General features: G+C 50.3%; 1 protein-coding gene across 4 annotated transcripts in view; it reads right to left on the bottom strand.

The window, feature by feature from the left end:
- Window positions 1–15,838, bottom strand: part of SEC14L1 (SEC14 like lipid binding 1) — a 75,291-nt gene extending 59,453 nt beyond the window's left edge. For 2 of the 4 annotated variants that reach the window (XM_032320118.1, XM_032320121.1), the window contains exons 1-3: window positions 15,729–15,838; window positions 14,533–14,637; window positions 13,420–13,512 (exon numbers count right to left, since the gene is read on the bottom strand). In XM_032320118.1, the coding sequence (XP_032176009.1) occupies window positions 13,420–13,482 (63 nt within the window). In that variant the 5' untranslated portion in view covers window positions 13,483–13,512; window positions 14,533–14,637; window positions 15,729–15,838. Of the gene's footprint in view, window positions 1–13,419; window positions 13,514–13,594; window positions 13,670–14,532; window positions 14,638–14,867; window positions 15,198–15,728 lie in introns of those variants that run through there. The other 2 variants (XM_032320119.1, XM_032320120.1) reach the window with 2 other exon arrangements.
- Window positions 15,839–21,521: the final 5,683 nt, after the last annotated feature.

The raw sequence follows: 21,521 nt of genomic DNA, 5'->3' as shown, positions 1-21,521 counted from the left end.
GCAAGATCCAATGGCCTCCGCAACACACCACGACTTACCAAAACCATTACTAATCCATAAACTGTTCTGTCTTATCAATGGCAAAAAGAGTCTATAGGTAGCAACAAAAATAGCAATTTTGCATATTCCTCCTCAAATCAAGCTGGATTTGGCAGAGTACTGTTTGACTTTCCAGAGTGTAAAAAATAAACCCATGGACTTCAGAAAAGCATCTGGTGTTCCAGGGAATCGCAGCTGTCAGCTTTGAAAGATGCCATGTGTTTGCCCACATAAAAGAATGTAATGAGCTGCGGAAATATTATCCGGCTTCATGAACCAGAATAAAAACTCCATCATCAGGAGGCCGGAAGCAGGAGCTGTATCAGCCCGACGGGAACATATCTGTCGCACGTTCTTTACTGGAGGCCTGATGTGCAAGTCACACCGCCGAGGCCTTCCAGCGGCCGCCTCCCTGCTCTCTCTGCCACTTCTCACCCCTGACGATGGGAGCCACCATTGTACTTTGGGGGCTCTACCCCTGCTGTTAGGTGCTGGTCTTTCTTCAGAACCCAACAGCAACGGCAGCCACGAGACGTAAATTACAGATATACTTTGAATAGACGGGACCAAAATCAGGGGTAGAATTCTTCAAGGAAGTTGTGTTTTGGACCTAGAATCTATTAATACAAAGGACAGGGGTGCCTGGGTGGCTCAGTGGGTTAAGCCTCTGCCTTCGGCTCAGGTCATGATCTCAGGGTCCTAGGATCGAGCCCCACATCGGGCTCTCAGCTCAGCAGGGAGCCTGCTTCCTCCTCTCTCTCTGCCTGCCTCTCTACCTACTTGTGATCTCTCTCTCTCTGTCAAATAAATAAATAAAACCTTTTTTTAAAAAATACAAAGGAAAATAAAACCTAGAGAGAGCCACTTTTTTTTTCTTGACGTTATAGTCAAAAACTTATAAAGATCTTAAAAGTGCACAGTAAACACAACAGCCGAAAATTAGAAGCAACCCAAGTGTCCGCTGATGGACGAACAGAGAAACAAAACGTGGTATCTACATAAAATAGACTATCCAGCTTTAAAAAGGAAATTCTGACACCTGCTACAACATGGATGACCCGTGAAGAAATGATGTTGGGTAAAAAGCAAATCACTACAGGACAAAGGCAGGATTCCGCTCACATAAGGAACAGTCCTAGTTCTATTCAGAAACAGAAAGTACAAAGAGAGGCAGGGTGTCTGCCAGGGGGTGGGGGATGGGGAGCTGGTGTGTAAGGGGCACAAAGTTGCCGTGTGGAAAGGTGAAAAAGCCCCACGATGAATGGCAGTGACAGCTGCACACCGCCGTGCACACACTTAGCTGAACCGCACACTCAGAAATGGCGAACATGGCAGATTTTACACAACTGTCTATTTACCACAATAAAATAGAGTCCAAACCTCCTCCTCCTGAAAATTAGGGAAGTCACACAAATAATTAGATTAAGACGAGTGCAAAGAGACGCATGCTGTAACTCTGGGATCACAGAACAAACTCAAGAACGGCGGCCTGGAGAAGCACAAAAAGCAAACCAACAGTCTTTTTCTTGGCACACCGAATCCTTCAGAAGAAAACAGAATGTAACAAGGATCTCTATGAAAGACAGCCTGTCGCAGGATCTAGTCCTTTCCAAAAATGTAAAAGTTATAACTGAAACCAACTTCCCTTCCTCCTATTCCATTTGCTACAAATTCTAATTAAGGAGAGCTAGGCCCGTGCTTCTCCAACCTGAGCCAGTATCAGAACCGGCCACGCCGCTGAGCCGACTCTCAGAAGATCCTGATTCGGTAGAGAATCAGAACTTAGAAATGTCAGAATTTGCATTCTACACCAACTTTGTGTTAAAAGTAAAATGAAGACAACAGGTGTTTGGCGAAGAGTTCTAAATATTAATAGCATAAATCCTGCAATACAACCAACGATTTCTTAAAGAAGTAAATGAATTTACTTCTTAGAATTGACTTCTTAAAATCTGTAGCTTACAGGGCGCCTGGGTGGCTCAGTGGGTTAACCCTCTGCCTTCAGCTCAGGTCATGGTCTCAGGGTCCCGGGATCGAGCCCCGCATTGAGCTCTCTGCTCAGCAGGAAGCCTGCTTTCCCCCCACCTCTCTCTCCCTGCCTGCCTCTCTGCTTACCTGTGATCTCTGTCTGTCAAATAAATAAATAAAATCTTTAAAAAAAAAAAAAATTCTGTACCTTACAACTTTTAGGCTGGACTTGGTTTTTAAGACATACACTGGGATAAAGCTACGAAAAAGAAGAGAAACACAGACATTTATGATTAGGACTACCTAATATTACTGAATAACTTATTCCTAAAGGAAAGAGAGTCATATAATAGTCAACCTTTCAGGTTTAAACCTGAAGATATCTAAAAAAACAGAAAAAAAAAAAACCACACACACACAAACTAGACTACCATATTACCAGAGTCAACAATTTTTTTTCCTTTTTTTAAGGATTGTATCTATTTATTTGACACAGAGAAAGATCACAAGTAGGTAGAGAGATAGGCAGATAGAGATGGGGAAGCAGGCTCTCTGTTGAGCAGAGAGCCCGATGCGGGGCTCGACCTCAGGAGCCTGAAATCATGACCCAAGCCGAAAGCAGAGGCTTAATCCACTGAGCCACCCAGGCACCCCAGAGTCAATAATTTTTTTTTAAAGATTTTATTTATTTATCTAATAGACAGCGATCACAAGTAGGCAGAGAGGCAGGCAGAGAAAGAGGAAGAAGCAGGCACCCCGCTGAGCAGAGAGGCCGATGCGGGGCTCGATCCCAGGACCCTGAGATCATGACCTGAGCCGAAGGCAGAGGCTTCAACCCACTGAGCCACCCAGGCGCCCCAGAGTCAATAATTTTTAAGTGAATTTTACGTTCTATAGGAGAACCAGAGAAATGAAATTCTTTTATATTTGGTATTCATCACTATGGGAGAAAAGTCACTCAAAACCCCCAAATGATACAGAAACCAGGACACATTTTTTAGTCAACTATAGCGACTGTAAACTTCACTGAATATGGACACTGTTTTACCCACAAATTGTGATCTGAGTCAGATTCCTTCAAAACATAATTCGAGTATAAATAGTAAATACGTCCAAAAGAATATGACCCAATGTGACCTTCCGTCAAAATGTTCACTACCAGAGCAGAAGGATCACAGGAACACAAGCGCGGATCCAAGCCTGATTGTTCAGACAAGTCTGCTTCCGAGAGCTCCCTCCACGCTCGCGTTACAAGCCGCAGGTGCAGAGACCCGTGAGGTGACAGCAGCCCATGAGAGAAAGAGAGGGAATCCCACCTGGAAGAAGGGAGTCCGACCAGCTAGAGCCCACCCGCTGGGAAAGAGCGAGGGGGACACCCCCGGGCAGTTCACAGAAAGGCCCAGAGGCCGCGGGCAATAGCAGCACGCTGACCGAACTCCAACTGGTCCGACAGAGCTGGCCCTGCGGCAGCTGTGGGGGGCTGCTGCGGGGAAGTGAGGCTGGGGAGAGAGGCAGGAGGAGACGGGGAAGGGCCCCGGGCACCAGGCTGGGTACCAACTGCAGCCTCGCTTCGAAGGTGCGGGGCAGACACTTCAGAACTCCAGCACGGAACATGCTCGGGTTTGCAATCAGAGCCCCTGGCGGCAGCCCAGGCAAAGAGCAGCGTGAGCTGGGGTCAGGAGTGCGAGTCCAGAGGCCCTGAGGACGCCAGGAACTGTCGTCGGAGAGGAGCCCATGTGACTGGAGACGGGCGATTCAGAAACAGTTCGGGTGGGATGGCTGGCTGGCTGGGTCCGAGGAGCCAGCACGTGACTCCTGACCTCGGGGTCATGAGTTCAAGCCCCACCTGGGGTGTAAAGATGACTTAAATAAATAAAACTTTAAAAAAACAAAGGGTGGGAGGGAGGGAGAAAAAGAAAGGCGAGCGGTTTAGGAGACATTCTGAACAGGGAGGGTCTGGTCAGCACTGAGCCTGAAGCGTGAGCCGGGAAGGCAGCCAGGGACGCCTGAGGTTTCTGGTCTGAGGGCAGAGCAGGCCACGTGGCAGAAGCAGATCACAGGAAAAGGCAGAGCTTCCGAGTGGCATTTTACTGGGGTTTTTTTGGTTTGTTTTTTTGTGTATTTGTTTTCTGTTAGGCTGTGTTCTTTGCACAGGCAGGAGGAGGGAGTGGATTCTGTTTCAGAGACACTAAATTTGTCTGTAGTCAAATGGAGATGTCCTAGCAGGCAGCTGGCTGGGAATCTGGAAGCTCCCGAGTGGGAGTCTAGGCTGAAGATAAACTTTGAGAGCTTCTGTTTATAAAGTAACAGCTGAAGCTATGGGTTTAACTGAGGCTGCTCAGGTGAGAGGGAACTGGATGGTTCTAAGACAGCATTAACTACCAATTAAAACACCATGATGTTTATGAGGCCCAGAAAACACCAAATATATAACTGGTGGTCCCCAAATAGCAAAACAAGTATCATCAGAGGAGTCGTCTGTCTGCCCCCAGAAAGGCATGGAAATCGGGAGAGAGAGGCGAGATGGGTCAGAGGCGCAGGCCGGAGAGGCCCACATGCAGCCTCTAATCAAATATCCAAGATACTGGGGCGCCTGGGTGGCTCAGTGGGTTAAAGCCTCTACCTTCGGCTCAGGTCCTGGGATCTCAGGGTCCTGGGATAGAGCCCCGCATCAGGCTCTCTGCTCAGCAGGGAATCTGCTTCCCCTCTCTCTTTGCCGGTCTCTCTGCCTACTTGTGATCTCTATCTCTGTCAAATAAATAAATAAAATCTTTACAAAAAAAATATTCAAGACACTGACACACCACGTGCTTATCAGCAACTCCAACTGCGCTCTGAACATTGCCGGTGTGGAAACACGCAAGAGGGCCGTGCAACAGATGGCAAGATTTCTGAATGGAAAAGGAATTCAGCACGCATCAAGACACATAAAGCAGTTACCTTAAAGAGAGTAATAATGATATATACATAAACTTTTCATTTTTTTTTTTTTTTTAAAAAGGCCAGTTCACCTAACATCAGATTGGACCCAGCAAAAGAATCTGAATGCGGCACATGGTCTTGGTTTCAACATGTAAGTCACTCCCTGAGAACTACACAAGACTGTTTCCCTCTTACACGGGTTAAAATCAAGAACGAAGACTCACAAGGCAAGCCACGGTCTCTCTTCAGTGAACTTCTCTGTAGTCACTTCTCCAACCAGCCTGATATCCCTACCCTGGGCTCCCAAGGAAGAAGCACCATTAGCCAGACCCCCTCAGACACGCCCCCTCCGCCCCGACCTCACTAGCCCCCAGCCAGGCCTCCACCAGCACCCTCTGCTCTCAGTCAGACCTGCCAGGAGATGAACTGCTTTCAAGTGCTTTCTGTGTGAAAAATTAGAACCAATGAAGTAGGTTAAAAAGTAACTATGGATAGACCCAGTTTAATGGGAAAGAATATTCTGCATCTTATTTGCAATTCCACATTCTTGAAGAGGGTCCCTGGGGCCAAAGAGGAGCAGCAGGTTTTCGCCACTGAATCAGTAAGGCCGATCGCCATCACCAAGCATTTCAGCCGCAGCTGCTACGAGTCGCTGACCTGATTCGAGGCTCCATCTGCTCCTCTCCGCTACCGCGAACAATCAAGTCAGCCAAAGGTCAGGGGGACGGACTGGACGATGACCCAGTTTCTCTTACAGAGCGAGGGCATGAACGGAAACAAAGGGAAGGGAGAATGTGGGAGAAGCGCGGAGAGTGAAGACGCAGAAACCAAGGGCGATGGCTGACCTGGAGCAGGAGCCAAACAATTTCTGAAAAGACATCGTCCCAGACAGTCAAGGTAAGTCTGAACACAGTGTTTTCATTAAATATCATGAGGACATGGTAATCGTGTTTACAAAAGAAAAAGGTTCTTATTGGTTAGAGACACATGCTTCAGGAGCTGGCGATGAGTTCACACGATGTCTGAAATCTACCTGAAATACACCAAGCAAAGATAGGCGGGGGGACACAGATGATACCGTAGTCAGGGAAAAGTGCTGTTCCCGCTGGCACGGGGTCATGGGCCCGTGGCACTAACTGGACACTCCATCCTCTCTACTCATATATGCTTGAAAATGTCCATAATAGGTTTCAGGGTTTTTGTCTGGTATTTTGTATTTTCACAAAAACAGGTAAATCAAAGAGGCAAGGAGCTGAGTCAGATGCTGCTTTATTTCTCCTTAGGATATTTCCTACCGGACCACAACTATCTTCACCCTAGCACATTAAAAATAATCTGGAATGCATAATGTGTTGGCAAGTGGGTGTAAGAGAAGGAAAAATGCCTAGTTCTATACAAAGTAGCATGTAATGAAAGTGTACTATAATTGTCCATTTCCAAAACTAAGTGAGCCTGACTAATTACACCGCAGCTTGTATTAAATGCAACAGGACTCACACTATGGCACTCGAACAGCCTATAAATGAGAAGACTCCAATATCTCCCCACTGAAAACTGACCTTAATACGCCATCAAAGAAACTGGATCATTTCCCTCCATTCCTGGACTTGAATAAATTGCTGAAAGTCAGCTACCCAAAATACAGGACACTGATTATTCACCTCTGAGTAAAAACAAAGCCCACTGCCCATCAGGCTGCCTGAAGATACAACCCCGCCCGGATCAATGAGAGCACGTATTTCAGTGTCACCACGAGAAAATGGGAAACCAGAGTCAGGGATGCTGAAAGGCCCAGGGATGAAATCTAGGATGAGAGGAAGAAGATGTGCTTCAAGAAGAACAATGAGGGGTGCCTGGGTGGCTCAGTGGGTTAAGCCTCTGCCTTCGGCTCAGATCATGATCTCAGGATCCTGGGATCGAGTCCCGCATCGGGCTCTCTGCTCAGCAGGGAACCTGCTTCCTCCTCTCTCTCTCTCTCTGCCTGCCTCCCTGCCTACTTGTGATCTCTGTCTGTCAAATAAATAAATAAAATCTTTAAAAAACAACAACAACAACGAGAGAAGGGACGATGACACTTAAATCTAAAATGCCGCTCAAAGCCCTGACCTGACCCTGACCTGATTCAGGTCAGAGGGAGAAATGGTGAAAGTGAGACAGGTGGCTCAAAATCTCTTCAGGAGGATGCACGGGGCTTCAGGAGGCAGGCGGCTGCCAGGAAGAGTGAGCAAGGACAAAGCAAGTCTGGTTCCAGCGAACTTATACCCCTCCGCCCCAGCCAACCTGAGCAATGATGGAAGTGGGGTGGCTCGTGTGCCGGGCCACCTCCCCAGGAAGCGCTCCATTTCTAGGATTTCTACACACCTCGCTCTCACCCCAAAAAGACCAGCCTCGGTTCAACTCAACGTGGGGCTCTTCTCACTGTAGCCGCCCATACAAGTCTACCTGGGGTCCCCAGGCATCCCCTGCTGCTTTGATACAGGAAACTTGAATGGACAGAATAAAGTCTAAATATAAGTAGGAATTCCTGTTTAATCTAAAAGAAATCTTAAAAATAAAAGAAATACACACATTCAGAGAAGTCATTTACTTACTGATCCATTTCACTTCGTATTTGGAGGTAGGGAAGAGGGGAGGGCGTGGGAATCGCTCGGCCCTGTCTTCCCTACTCTCCTTTCTGGGGGCCAAGTCCTCGGCACCACAGCCCAACACCAGGTAACCGGCCTAGTTACCGGGCCCCGAGCTGGTCTGTGGCAGGGACCAGATGGGAACCCAACTCACAGCAAATCTCTCTCATCATCTAGTCTCAGCGGGAAGCCAGGAGACGCCTAGGGAAAGGGGAAAGGGGCTAAAAACACAAAGGATGAAACAAAAACACGCGAGAAAAGAGCACAAGCAAATGGAGTGGGGGTGGGACACTCGGTGGCGACTGCTCACCGGCAAACGCCTTTTCTGTTTGTTCAACCTACAAAAGTGCGTCACTCGAGCTACCAGTGAGGTGCCAGTCAACAGGGCTTCGTATACTTTATGAAAATGTGAAAAAAAAAAAAAAAAGTCAGATTCATCACAAAAGGGCTCTGCTCCTAAGGGCAGCGCTGGCTAACTGAAAATCACAGTGCGTTACTTCTCTTCCACGGAGAAAACACAGACTCTCTCGTCTGAAAACAGGCCACAGGGTTACACGTGCGAGCTGAGTTTCCAGCAGACCCACCTCCCAAAGCTTCTGCGCACAGACGTCCGCTGACCAGGTGCCACCGGGGCCTACGACATGCTCAGCGCCAACACGTGAGGAAATGAGAAAAACTCCGCCCAGTCACCGCCCCGAGGAACGTCTGAAATAGCCGCGCCGAACCAGGAGCACAAACCCCGGGGAGCAGGGGAAGCAGCTGACCCTGACGAGCCCGATGACAAGACGTGGGAAGAACAGGACAGAGGCCCGGGCCGCTCCTCAGAGGCCGGGGAGGTGGGCGAGGTCAGCAGGCCCGGGACTCGCACAAGCGAGATGGGGAGAAGCAAGCAGGGAAGGGGAGGAGGGAACCGTCAAAAGGGCGCGCGGGCCGCAAGAACACCGCGAGGCAGCCGGAACAGCACGGGCCGTATTTAAAAATCCATGTTTGTGAAGTAAGGTTAAGCAGAGAAAGGAGGGCAGGGAGGGCCTCGAGGAAGAGCACGGGACTTCACACAGGTGAGACAGTAAGAGGTCACTCAAACGGGACTGCCCAGTGGACACAGCGTCTGGCAGGAGAACACGGGGTGACCTGAAGGCATACACGATGGAACAAGCAGGAGACAAAGGGACAGAAATGCGGGACCCGAGAACACAATCGGAGGCTGTGTCTGCTGGGCCACAGATGGCAGGGGACAGGGGACCCTGGAAGGCGGCTGGTGCTCCTGAAAGCGGAGCCCCGGGCACACCCTGCTGGCATGGGGGACGGGCTCCACCAGGGCAGAACAACAGCTGTCCTGGGGCCTGGGGCCGAAAGGGATAAGGGGCCAGTCCTCACTGCACTTGTGCGCGCTGGCGCCGAGCTCCCTGGGCCACGAAAGACAGAGGGCAGGCCTTTTCCCAGCAACCCAGAGGTACGGGGCCCTCTCCCTGCCACCCTCCCACACCCTCTTCCACCTGCTCCCGGCTCCTTCACCCCTCCCGGGTTGGCAGTAAGAGGCCTGCAACATCAGAGGGGGAAAGCTGTGCTTGAAAACGTTTTGTTTCAAAATTGTGTTTTCTGGGGCGCCTGGGTGGCTCAGTGGCGTAAGCCTCTGCCTTCAACTCAGGTCATGATCTCAGGGTCCTGGGATCGAGTCCCACATCGGGCTCTCTGCTTGGCGGGGAGCCTGCTTCCCTCTCTCTCTCTCTCTGCCTGCCTCTCTGCCTACTTGTGATCTCTCTCTGTCAAATAAATAAAATCTTTAAAAAACAAAACAAAACAAAACAAAGGGGCGCCTGGGTGGCTCAGTGGATTAAAGCCTCTGCCTTCGGCTCAGGTCATGATCCCAGGGTCCTGGGATCGAGTCCTGCATCGGGCTCTCTGCTCAGCAGGTAGCCTGCCTCCTCCTCTCTCTCTCTCCCTGCCTCTCTGCCCACTAGTGATCTGTCTGTAAAATAAATAAATAAAATCTTAAAAACAAACAAACAAAAAAACCCCACTAAAAACAAAAAAAACTGTGTTTTCCCCCAGAAATGTCAACATGAAACTCACCTGTGAGTGCACAAGAGTTCTCCCTGCCATGCTAAGCTCCTGCTCTGTGGGATCCCCTCGCTCTGCCCGGGTAAGGCCCCAAATCTTCATTGTCCTTCAGGGATTCACTATGCCTCCCAGCAGTCCAGGAAGAGACTGGACAAGACAGAGGCGGGCTGGGGAAGACGAACCTTCCGAAGCCTCCGCAGGCTGCCTGACGTGCGGACTCAGGAGCAGATCTGCGCCTCGGGCTCCTCACCCTCCAAGGTGAACCAGGGGCTCTCAGGCCATTTCTCCACTCACTGAAGCACTAACATGTTGTTTCTGGGCAAACGTCTCACAAAAGCAAGCCCTTAAAATGCCCTAAGGGCCCGGGGGGGGGGAACTGCCCTCCATCCTGCTTGTTTGCCATCTAACTCAAGAGTCAGTGAAAACATCAACATGATTTCTTCACGCTACGGGTACACTGATCCCAAAAGATAAATTTTTCATTAAATCAATCAAATGCAATTAACAAATAGGAGGCCCCCCTATTGCTAGTTACACTGGGCAATTTCCACCTAAGCCATTTTCTGGCAATACGGAACTCAGTCACTCTCCCCGCTGAAAGACAAGGCCATGTGTGAACTGACTGGCATTTTCCCCAACAGTCTCCTCCCCCAGGGGCCCCCCAAAGCAAGACTTTGGAGGCTCAAATCCATTCCCCAGGCCGACCACCTGCCCAGCACTCCCACCACTACCCAGCCCTCACTGTGGTGCTCTCTCAAATCCCTTTCCCTGGAGGGGCGTCTGGCTGGCTCAGTCAGAAGAGCATGGGACTCTTGGATCTCTGGATTGAAGGTTCGAGCCCCACACTGGGTATGTTTAAGCTTTAAGTATATTTAAGCTTACTTAAAAATAAAATCTTTAAAAAAAAAAAAAAATTCCCTTGAAGCTAGTTTTGTTCCTGCTTGAACTATGTCTCTCTTCACCCTGAAGAACTGCACAGAATATTTCCAGACTAAATCTATTATACTACTGTTCCTCCTCAATGAACAAATAATAATAAAGCAAGGTAAATAAAGAAAATTTTATGACCTACAATTCCAGTCCAAAAAGAGACCAATGACACTATACAAAAATCACTAAGGACTTAAAACATTCTAGCTCCTGTCTAATTCTGGCAGGAGAATATACTTCATTTTCAGATTATAAAATATTTTCCACAACCCAAAAGAAAATGACTACTTGCCTCAAAACAAAAGCAATTAAAAAATGAGTTAATTTAGAAAGCCTATGGGGATGGTTCAGAACTTCAATTTCAAATTCTCCTGTAAATCCACGCATAAAATGGGCAGGACAAACGTCACCATTTTGAAAATAGTCAAGTAAGGAAAATAAGGAAGTTGATCATTAGACGGCTGAAACTCCTCTTTATGAATCTAATGTCTGCAGAAGAGACAAAAAAAACCTTTGCCTCCCACAGTCAGGGTTACACTGAGCTTTTAAGATCTACTGAAAGTTTTGGGGCGCTTAGGTGGCTCAGAGTGTTAAAGCCTCTGCCTTCGGCTCAAGTCGTAATCCCAGCGTCATGGGATCGAGCCCCGCATCAGGCTCTCGCCTTGGTGGGAGCCTGCTTCCTCCTCTCTCTCTCTGCCTGCCTCTGCCTACTTGTGATCTCTCTCTGTCGAAAAAATAAATAAAATCTTAAAAAAAAAAAAAAATGGGAAAAAAAAAAAAAAAGATCCACTGAAAGTTTTACAAAACAGAATGCACCACTCCTGGCTCCTGTGCCCCCTGTGGACCTGGCCCAGCCCAGCCCCTGGAGCAGTTCACCGCCTCACCGGGGGCCACTGGGCCCCCGCTGCTCCCCACACCTCTCCCCCAACTCCACCAGCCTCTGCCACCACCCCGGGCGAATAACCCACAGGCTGGCCAATAACCTACAGCCTCACTCCGGGGTAGGGGGGGCCCAGATCAAGTCTCTCTAGAATCCGAACTGGGAAACATGACAAGACTCGGTCACATAGAAACTGAAAGAGTGCAGTGATCGGGAACTTGCGACCAGGCCGAGCTAGGGCTGGAGGGGCTCTGAATAGCTTAAAGGACACAAGAGTTGAAGCACAGGGGAGGGAAAACCAGGAGTGGGCCAAGCAGCCGACTGGCAGGAGAAGAAGAGAGGCTCCCCACTATGGAGCAAGGCCGAGTCCCGCGGGGTGAAGTCGCAGGGACAAGTGCAGCCGAGGTTCCCAGAGCTGCCAGGAACCACCTTCCAAGGCAGGGTTCCTGGAGCTCTGCCCAGCCAGTTTGCATTCCTGCATTTCCGTGCGATTCCCATCACCCCGTCGCACCCCATGTGTTCCCACGAACAATACCCCTTCTCAGGCTCTCTGGAGTGGGTCTTTGCTGCATACGACCAAAAGCCAAAGCAGCACGCACAACATGCAAACAGGAAACAAGCCTTTCTGATAAGCCAGTCACAGAAAATACTGACAGTCCTAGTATTTAAGGGAAACGCGGAGGCGCCTGGCTGGCTCCATCAGTCAAACACAGGACGCTTGATCTTGGGGTTGTGAGTTCGAGCCCCGCACAGGGTGTAGAGATTACGTAAAAATGAAATCTTCAAGGAAAAAGGAAAGGAAATGCAGAACTAACCCCCCCCCCCAAAAAACCTCACACGGACCGAGAAAAGGCACAAGGGAACTTTCCAAGGTAATGGGTGGAAAGGTGCTATATCCTGACAGAGGTGTGGGTCACTCTGCCATCAAAACTGATCAAACTGGTCACCTAACGTGACCATTTCACTGCATGTAAATTACGTCTCAGTTTTTAAAAATTCTCTAAATCTAAATCCTTGCGAGGGCTTGCGTTTTGGGGGTTATTTTTCAGAACTATATTGCTCTGGATAGATCTCACCAACGAGGCTGCCCAGAAGCAGCCAGATGCAAAAACACCTGAGTTTCTAGTTAAATATAGAACAGAAACAGCCAACACTCATCAATGGCGTTCCGGGTCAGAGCAGCAGCTAACTCTGAGGTGGGAGGGTGGAGGCAAGTGGGACTCCTCGCTGGGCTGGTATGTTCTGGATCTTGATCTTGGTCCAGTTGGGCATTTCCACCCTTACGTTCAAGACCAAAGCATTTCCTGTACTTAGGCTGTATTACACCTTAACAGTAACACAGAAAAGAAAGAATACCCAAGAATAGTCTAAAAGTGATTGAAAAAGATTTGTTTTGCGTCTAGTGAAATGCTTATTTTCAGCCAAACTCTTCAGATCAATAACAAAGAAAATTAAGACTTGAGTTAACCCGTTGGTGGAGTTCTGCTATCCCACATGAACTTGACTTCAGGGCGAAAAACTCATTCAGCAGAGTTGTTAGAATCATCAAATTAAACCCCATCCCATAGTGCTCATTGTTATATAACTGAATTCCGACAACCAGAACAGGCTTCTGAGCAAGCAGCAGAAGGAAGAAAAGCCAATCTCCACATCCCTTTTCTACTTCAATGAACAAACAAAAAGAGCAAAATCCAGAAGAAGAAGTATTTAGTCAGAAACCCACTTCTGTGTTTTCAGAGAGAATTAACTCAAATTCACATATTAACCAGAGGTGCATTTAAAAAAAAAAAACAAAACACGCGGGTTTTCATTTTTAGAGATTAACGGTTTAAAAACATTTCAAGAACTCTAGATCCGGATCATAAGCATAAAAACAGAGTAAGTAACAGCAGAGCAATGGAAACAAATTATAAAATTAACACCTGTTTACAGATCATCCCATTTGAATACTTAAAAAAAAAAGCCAAAGACTAAATTAAAATGTCAAGTACTTACAGCCATAATTAATTCAAAGGGGTGTTTATACACCCTCACCGGTGACTGGTATTTCTGCACCATGATTGTAACACAATAGCAATCCTCTCACACCTGCAAAACACAAATATATATGATTTAAAAAGCCATGATTAAGTCTGGAAAAAATTACGTGTGCATTTACTCATCATACCACAGTCTAACTGTAGAAAGGGACCTCAATAGGTCACATAATTCCCGACACACAAAATCCCGAAGAGGACGCGTGGACCGCACAAGGAAGGAGAAGGTGAACAAACAGTAAGAAAGGGTGAAGGCATCCAAGCATCACGAGGGAAACGGCTCTGCTCCGCCTGCCCCCCCGCCCCCCGGGGCTTCTCCAGGGTCTGGGCTGGGTGCAGGATCCCAGTTCTTCCCAGCACTGAAACGTTACGATCCAATAATTAGTTCCTGAATCATTTTCCCCTGCCACAACTTCTACAAGAAGCTAAATAAAAGTGATGGCACTTCAAGATATTAAGTCTGGTGACACACAAAAATAAAAATGGGGGAAAAAATCCTACAGTATCTCAAATTATGGAATACTCCTCAAAAGCTAGCTTCAAAGTAAACTTGTCAATCCCTGTTTTCTAACTGCGTAGACTACAATTTCAGAGGCCTGTCTTCAAACCGACAGCAACACCAAGCACTCCGGCGGAGCGTACCTCCAGCCTCAGACCGACGTCGGTGACTGTCAATAATCACTAAATGCTGCCTACTTCCCAGAGAAAGGAATCCTCCTACAAGATAACCTATTCCCACTTTGGTGCCAGTCTACACGTATTTTTCTGAAAAAACACACGTTTTTTGGAGTCCTCTGTGTGACTTTACTTTCCTTTTTAAAAGTGAGGAAAAAGGGGCACCTGGGTGGCTCAGTGGGTTAAGTCTCTACCTTCAGCTCAGGTCATGATCTCATGGGCTGGGATCGCGCCCCGAGTTGGGCTCTCTGCTCAGCAGGGAGCCTGCTTCCTCCTCTCTCTCTCTGCCTGCCTCTCTGCCTGCTTGTGATCTCTCCTCCCTGTCAAAAATAAATAAATAAAATCTTCTTTAAAAAAAAAAAAAGTGAGGAAGAAAAAATAAATCCAAAGAGCCTACCTGTCCTGCTGAGAATAATCATTAAGGATGTCACTTCATGCTGAATCCGGTCAGAAAATATTCGAACCTACAAAACGGAATATCCTCAAGGCGCCCAAAGGCTAGCTGTAATTAAAAAAAAAAAAAAAAAAAAAGGAAATAAATTTTATTTCAGAAGATTCTTATCTCTATCATTCCATTTCACCAGGTCTGGAACTCTCTGGTGTGTTTGTTCAGCGTATCTCTCCCGGCAAGAACAGGTTATGTTGGACAACACCGGCAGTCTGAAAGCTGCTACACAACTACTCCCCTTGACCTCAAAGCAGTCATTTGACTTCCTTCGGACTGGGTTTCACCTCTGTAAAATGAGGTTTCGGGTGAGATAATCTCGAAGAACGTCCAACTCTGAAATCACAACGTTCAGAGCCAAACTCCGGAGTCCTGCGCCTCCCTCCGCCCGGCACTAATACGGGGTCTGGGACTGGCCGGTCCCGATGCGCCGGGACCACGTTCTATTCCGTTCTGCAAACCGGCCCAGGCTGGTGCACAGTTCTGAAATGGGGAAAATTAACTTTAGAGCATCTCCCGGAGACGGGGAGGCTGGTTACAGGGCATAAAAAGGGATGCGGGGGTTGGGGGCGACTTGAAAAGCAGAATGCTCGGTGGAGACGCTCTAACACCCATTCAGGATTCCACCGCCCGGAAGGACCCAGAGCGACTACGCCGGGGAACCTGCCAGTTCACGAGCTTCTCAACTCCTGCCGGCGCCCGGCTTCGGATGCTCGGGTCCGGAGAAACGTCCTACGCGGGACTCCGGAGTTACCACGGCCAGGCGGCATCCCGGACCAGGGCAGCCTCTATTGCATGACAATCGGGGCTTAAAAATGAGCCAATGCCCGGAACCAGGGGGTCCGCCGCGCGCACGCGGAGGGGCGGCCGGGCCCTCGGGCCGGTCCGGAGGGTCCAGCGCCGCGGCTCCCGCGGGCCCCCAGCTCCGGCCAACCCGGGCGGGCGTGGACCCCAAAGTCCGCTTCCCCCAGGGAGGGCTCCCGGAGTGCGACCGCGGGGGCGAGGGTGGGGGCTACCGGGGCAGCGGGGGCGGTGGGGCCCGCTCCAGCCCCGGCCGAGGAAGCAAAGGGGCCGCGAAGAGCCTCGCGGCGCTGGGAGGGGCCGGGCCGGGGGCGCGCTCGGAGCCTGCCGCGGAGACGCGCGCCTACCTCTTGTCAGAAAGGCCGGGCCCGGGACGCGGGGCGGCGGGGGGCGCTCATGCTGGCGGCTCCTTAGTGCCGTCGCCGTTCCACTGCCGGCGGCCGCAGCTGCGCCGCCGGTTCCGGGGAGTGGACCGGGGCGGGGGGGGGGGGGCGGGAGCGGGAGGGGCGCGGCGAGGCTCGAGTGGTTGTTACGGGTGACGGGGAGGGCGGGGCCGGGCGGCCGGAAGGAGCGCGCGTGCGCGAGCGCGGCCGACGGACGGAGGCGGGCGCGACGACCGTTGCTAGGGGAGGGGAAGGAGGGCACCCCCCGGGCTGAGCCGCGTTGCGCAGGCGCCATCTCGGGGGCCGGCGGGCGTGGGAGGAGCTCGGAGCCGGCGCCGGCCCTGACGCACCCGCTGGTCTCCCTAGAGGCCGCTGGCTCCGCCCTGTTTGCGTCACGGGGCGGGGCGAGAGCGAGGGGCGGAGCGAGATGCCAAAGGAGGTCGCGGGCCCGGGTCCCCGCCCGGCATTCTGGTTTTGCGGCTTCCCGGGGGCCGCGGCCAGGGCGCTGCCCCGAGGTCTGGCCGGCGCCTCCTCATTTTTTGTGCACTGCTCCGGAGCGGCAGGCCTCCCCCTGCGGTGCCCTGACCACATTCTCGCCGAGTAAGGCCGCCGAGGCGGGTGCCCGGGCTCGGGAGGGGCAGGGTGGAGCCGAGCGTCGTCCTGTCCACGCGTCCGGACCCCGCGGTGGAGCTGACGTGGGGCCAGGCCGGCCCCCCGAGACCAGGGGGGCGGCGTTGCGGCGGGACAGCGCCGTTCCAGCCGCAGCTCCGAAGCGCGAGTGTGATGCACGCGGAGACGCGGTCCCTGAGGGGCGAAGGACCAGGGAGGGCCGCCGCGCTCGTCCGCCCGCACAGCCAGGCTGGCTCTGCCGCCCACGGCGAGTTCCCCGGCGGTGTCCCCGCTGCGCCCTCCGCATGAGTCACCCTGGGCGGCCGCACGTCGGATGCACAGCCCGTTTCCGGAGCGGCTGCGGAATTTCCTTCAGGGCCAGTTGAGCCGCCGCACGGGAACATCGAGGACGTCGCTGATGACTTGGTCACGCCTCGTTGTTCGCCAACCATCATTTTCCAGCTGGAGCACCCACACCCCTCGCGGCGCTCAGCTCCGACCGGCTTTCGCCTGTTTGTGAAGATCCCACCCACCTTCGAAAGATGCTTTCAAAAAAGAGACATCCCGGGAATGACGGGAATGACGAGCCTCCTGGTGGGAGTGAACCGCAGCTCCTAGGAAGTGGTCTTGGTGAAAACTGACCGGATCTGATAAGCCTATAGGTGTAACCACCAATGTACAGGACACAGAGGACAGAGGAACAGGCCAAATGATACCATAGGGAAAACCACTGCGGAAGCGTCAACCCTGCAAGACAAACATATTCTTTATCAGATAAATTCCAAAGGAAGGAAAGGGGGAAGGGCCTACAAGGGGCTGGGAGATCACCAAGCTGTACACTTAGGACTCCTACACTTTTGTCTGTGTATAGTACAGACAAAACTATATATAGTTTTAGCTTCAGTTAAGTTTTTTTTTTTTTTAAGATTTTATTTATTTATTTGACAGAGAGATCACAAGTAGGCAGAGAGGCAGGCAGAGAGAGAGAGGAGGAAGCAGGCTCCCTGCTGAGCAGAGAGCCCGATGCGGGACTCGATCTCAAGACCCTGAGATCATGACCTGAGTCAAAGGCTGCGGCCCAACCCACTGAGCCACACAGGCGTCCTTCAGTTAAAACTTTTAAAGAAAAAAACAGACCTGAGACATCAGCCTATTGCAGTATATGAACTTGATTTCCATCCTGATTTTCACAAAGGGCTCTGAAATCAGGGAGCTTAAACACTTTGAACATACAGTGATACTAAAAAATTACTAATTTTTAAGGTGGGATATATTATGGCTAACATTTTTCAAAGAAACCCTGTCTTTTAGGGACACGCTGAAATATTTTGGAGCAAAATGATGTATTGTCCAGGATTACCTCCCCTCCCAGGGGAGGGAGAAGAGGGAGTAAAGGCTCAAATGAAATAAGACTGGTCCTAAGTTGGTAATTGATCATTGTGGGATTGTGTCCACATCTGTATATGTTTGTAATCACCAATAACAAAACATTTTTCACACACAAAAAAGATGGCCTGTCACCCCTGAGGCTGGCAAATCAAGACATAATTACAAAAGAGGTATTTGAAGATGTCTCAAGAAATAGTAGTATCAATCCTACAAGAACAGACTCCCAAGGAATCTAATTTGAAGGCAACAACCCTTGTTTAGATGTATAAATTATGGTATGTTTGTTTTTAAATCAGTCTTACTGCGCAAGTGTCCGAAACCCGTAAGAAAGTCTACTGAGGGACATACTACAGAGTTCAGTGAAAAGAGCCAGTCCCTGTCTTGTTAGCACATGTACGCGGAGCTCTTACTGTATGGCAGATCCTGTGTGAGGCATAATGATGAGTATGGTGTGGAAGAGCGAGCAGAGAAGTGAGGGGACCAGGGTTGGCGGTCGGTGACCAGAACCCCCAAAGTAAAAGTGTCATGACAAAATAGAAGCGTATGTCCCCCACCTGTGAACTCAGCCCAAGTCTGGTATGGTGCCTCCATCACCAATATCAATGGCCAGCTCCCCCAAAGGACCATCATCATAACGGGTTGATGAACCAAACCAACGCAAAAGTGACTGAAGCAACAACAGCAGGGGAGAGCTCCACTGGACCAGAGTCAGCCCCGAGACACTCTTGGTCCATCAGCTAGGGGACGTCAGGGGTACATTTCAGGGTGTAAGGGTCTTGGCTTAAGTGTTCAAGGCAGGCCTCTCAAAGCTGAGACCTCAGAAGGACCGGGCCATTTTGTGATGTAGTTGTTAAGGCCTGGTGGACACAACTAGCAGAAGGTCTCAAAGATTCTAGTCTCGATAAGGAAACAGTTGTCTGATAAACAAGCCGTTTGCCCTGCTGAGCAAACTATCCTCCTGAGAGGGGGTCATTTGCCAAGATGAGCCACCTTTTGTTAGAAGATCTTTTTTTTCATGAGTATCCTGAAGCAAATGGTGAAGCTCTTTATTGGTTACTTATCTGCCCAGGCAAGAGTTCTCTAGATAAATAGTCCGTGTTGACACAGGCATCCTGAGTTAAGCTGTTCCCGTGGTCTCATTCCTCATCATCAGGACCATGGGTCCCCTCTGTCTTGCTGCCCTGCCCTTATCTCAATGTCAGCTCAGCCCTCAGCCAGCAGGCAGGAGGAGAGGGCAAAGAGGACCAGACCCCCTTCCTCAAAAGACACTTCGTCGATGCAGTGTGTGTGCGAACACAGAGCAAAGGGCAGGACTGATGGGCTGGCATGACACTAGTGGGGGTGACACAATGTGGCCTCCCCCGTCTGCAGCAGCACCCCTGCTCTCTTCCTCAGGCTCTCTTGAAAGTCGTACTACGAGAGTGTTCTAAGACACCCTGAGTGAGGCCCCAGGTCAATGGGCATTTTTATTAGTAAATCCTCGCCTATCCATTGTCACCTCTCATTTGGTGGCTGGAAGCCTTGATGGGTGCCCTGGGATGGAGACCGAAGATTCCCAAGTTCTCGCATCCACAGAGTGACGCTCTGGTTCCTTTGGTTTCTCAGCTGAGTTACCACAGGGCCGCCCCTGGCTGATGTGGTCAGGACATGGCATCAGTGGCCTGTTCACATCTGCCTGGGCGCCGACACTGAGCCCACAGGATTAACCAGAGTTGGGGACACTGTCCCTGCTCCCTATGGCCACATCTTCTCCATTGCTCTCAGTGCACTCTCAGGAATCAGCCCAAGGAAAGCATGGGAAGTTGGTGACACTGAGAGGATTGGGGGTATAGGTTAAGGGGAGGGTCATGGCAGGAGAGACCCTGCGAGGCAGGTGACAGTCCTAGCTCAAATTTCAGCCTGCAGAGCCCAACCTCTTCCCCACCACAGACACAGCAACGGGAAATAAGGTCTGAAAGATCTCTTTGAATGTAACTAAGAGTCAGGGTCAATTAAACATCAAGGCTGTGTGAGAGGCCCAGTGGCTCTTAATCTTATTCTCCAGTGGCTCGCCCCGCCCTGGCATTTGCCCCTTGAATGTCATCGGTCTGTCCCAGGGACACATCGGCTCTCCACGTCTGGAAGAGTTCACCTTCTCATTTGATGGTAAAAGACAGCCTCGCGAAACATGACAGATTCTCCTGACATGGGCCATCTGGCAAAGTTTCCAGCCTGGAAAATTATGGACAATGTAGCTCACCCTACAGGCACAATTTCCTGATGGAGTTCTGGCAGTCTTCCCGTGGCCTTGAGCTAATACCATTGCATCATTCGCAACCTGGGAAAACTTCCGGCCGAGAAGCCAGAACTGCAAAAGTTATCATCTGACCTTACACATTTCTGAAATACCTCATTTCAGTCTGGAGAAGGAACGTTCCCCTTTCCTTAATTGGTTTCGCTGCCAAAAAAGCCTTCCTTCTTCCAGGGCCCTCTTCGTGCTGCTGGCAGAGTTCCGTTTCCAAACAACACAAACACAAAACTCACACTTTGGCTCGAAAACTACACTGATGACAGAAATAAATGAAGCATCAAACGCTGCCATCTGAGATCTTCTATAAACCCTGTCCCCAGCTTTCCTTTGTCCAGAATGATTTTTCTTTCCATCTCCACTCTGTCTGTTCATTTATTCATCCCTTTGTTAACTTGGCAAACATTTATTCAGCTCTGTAATTTATTCCGACACCACATTAAGCACAGGAGTGTGGGAAGATACAGTATATAAAAGCAGATTTGCCTTGCAGGTGCTCAGCCTGCTGCACAGGGCAGACATGGAAACAGGGACAATGTAGCTGGTAAGTTCTGCAGCCCTCCCTGAAGCCTTTCCTGTCACCTGTTCTTTTTCCATAATGCCTATGAACTTGGCACTTCCACTTAAGGCATACCGCCTTCAATGAGACTGGAAAAGAATCGGATCTCATCAGATTGTGAGTTGCTTGGGTCCTGGGACTGTATCCACTCATTTTCTTCTCCTTGTCATGGTACCTGCCATTTTCCAGAACCCTATTAAATACTGGATGGGCTGAAGTCACGAGCCTTACGTTAGAACTGCATTCTGAGTGCATTAAACACACCTCTCTGTCCCATGGACTGAGCGGAAGCATCCTTGGGGGTGGTGCTCTCCCCACCCCGTTCTGTCCTCTCTGTCACCGAGCTAGGACACCAAGCCTGGGGAAGCAGCCGAGCGAGAGAATTGCTACCCTGTGGCGAAGCTTGGCGCTCATCCGATGAGATTTAGGGCGACAGAGGATGTGACCTGAGGCCTTGCGGCTTCCAGCTCAGAGACCCACAAATAGCCAAACCAATCATACTTCTTTGTAGTTTGTTTGTTTCGCAAAATAGAGTCCTCGCTTCTGCGACCCCGACGCAGCTGCGTGGCACTTCTCTGGCAGGCCAGATCGGGACTTAGCAAGTCAGCGATCGCTCCCAGGCTGCTCCTTGCTGGTTGTACAAGATGGAGGCGGGGTTGGCCTGGCAGGTGCAACAGAGTGCCAACAAGGGACAGGCCGAAGGTCACACAGCAAGATGACGCCGAGTTAGGGACAGAAGCAGAGCATCTTAAATGAGATCCACAGTGCATTTTCCCCAAGGCTACAGAGGGAAGAGAAAGGCCTGCTCCACTGTCAGTCCTGTGGGCAGAGAGTGGACCTCACAGAGAAGAGACAGAGAGGGCCCAGATCTCTCCCATTTTCTCTTTGACATGGATGAGAGACAGAGCCACCT

This window comes from Mustela erminea, chromosome 18 (genome assembly GCF_009829155.1).
Source record: "Mustela erminea isolate mMusErm1 chromosome 18, mMusErm1.Pri, whole genome shotgun sequence".
In the NCBI taxonomy this organism is placed as follows: Eukaryota; Metazoa; Chordata; class Mammalia; order Carnivora; family Mustelidae; genus Mustela; species Mustela erminea.
Note: the sequence above shows the minus strand (reverse complement) of the source record. Positions and strands in the feature narration are given on the sequence as shown.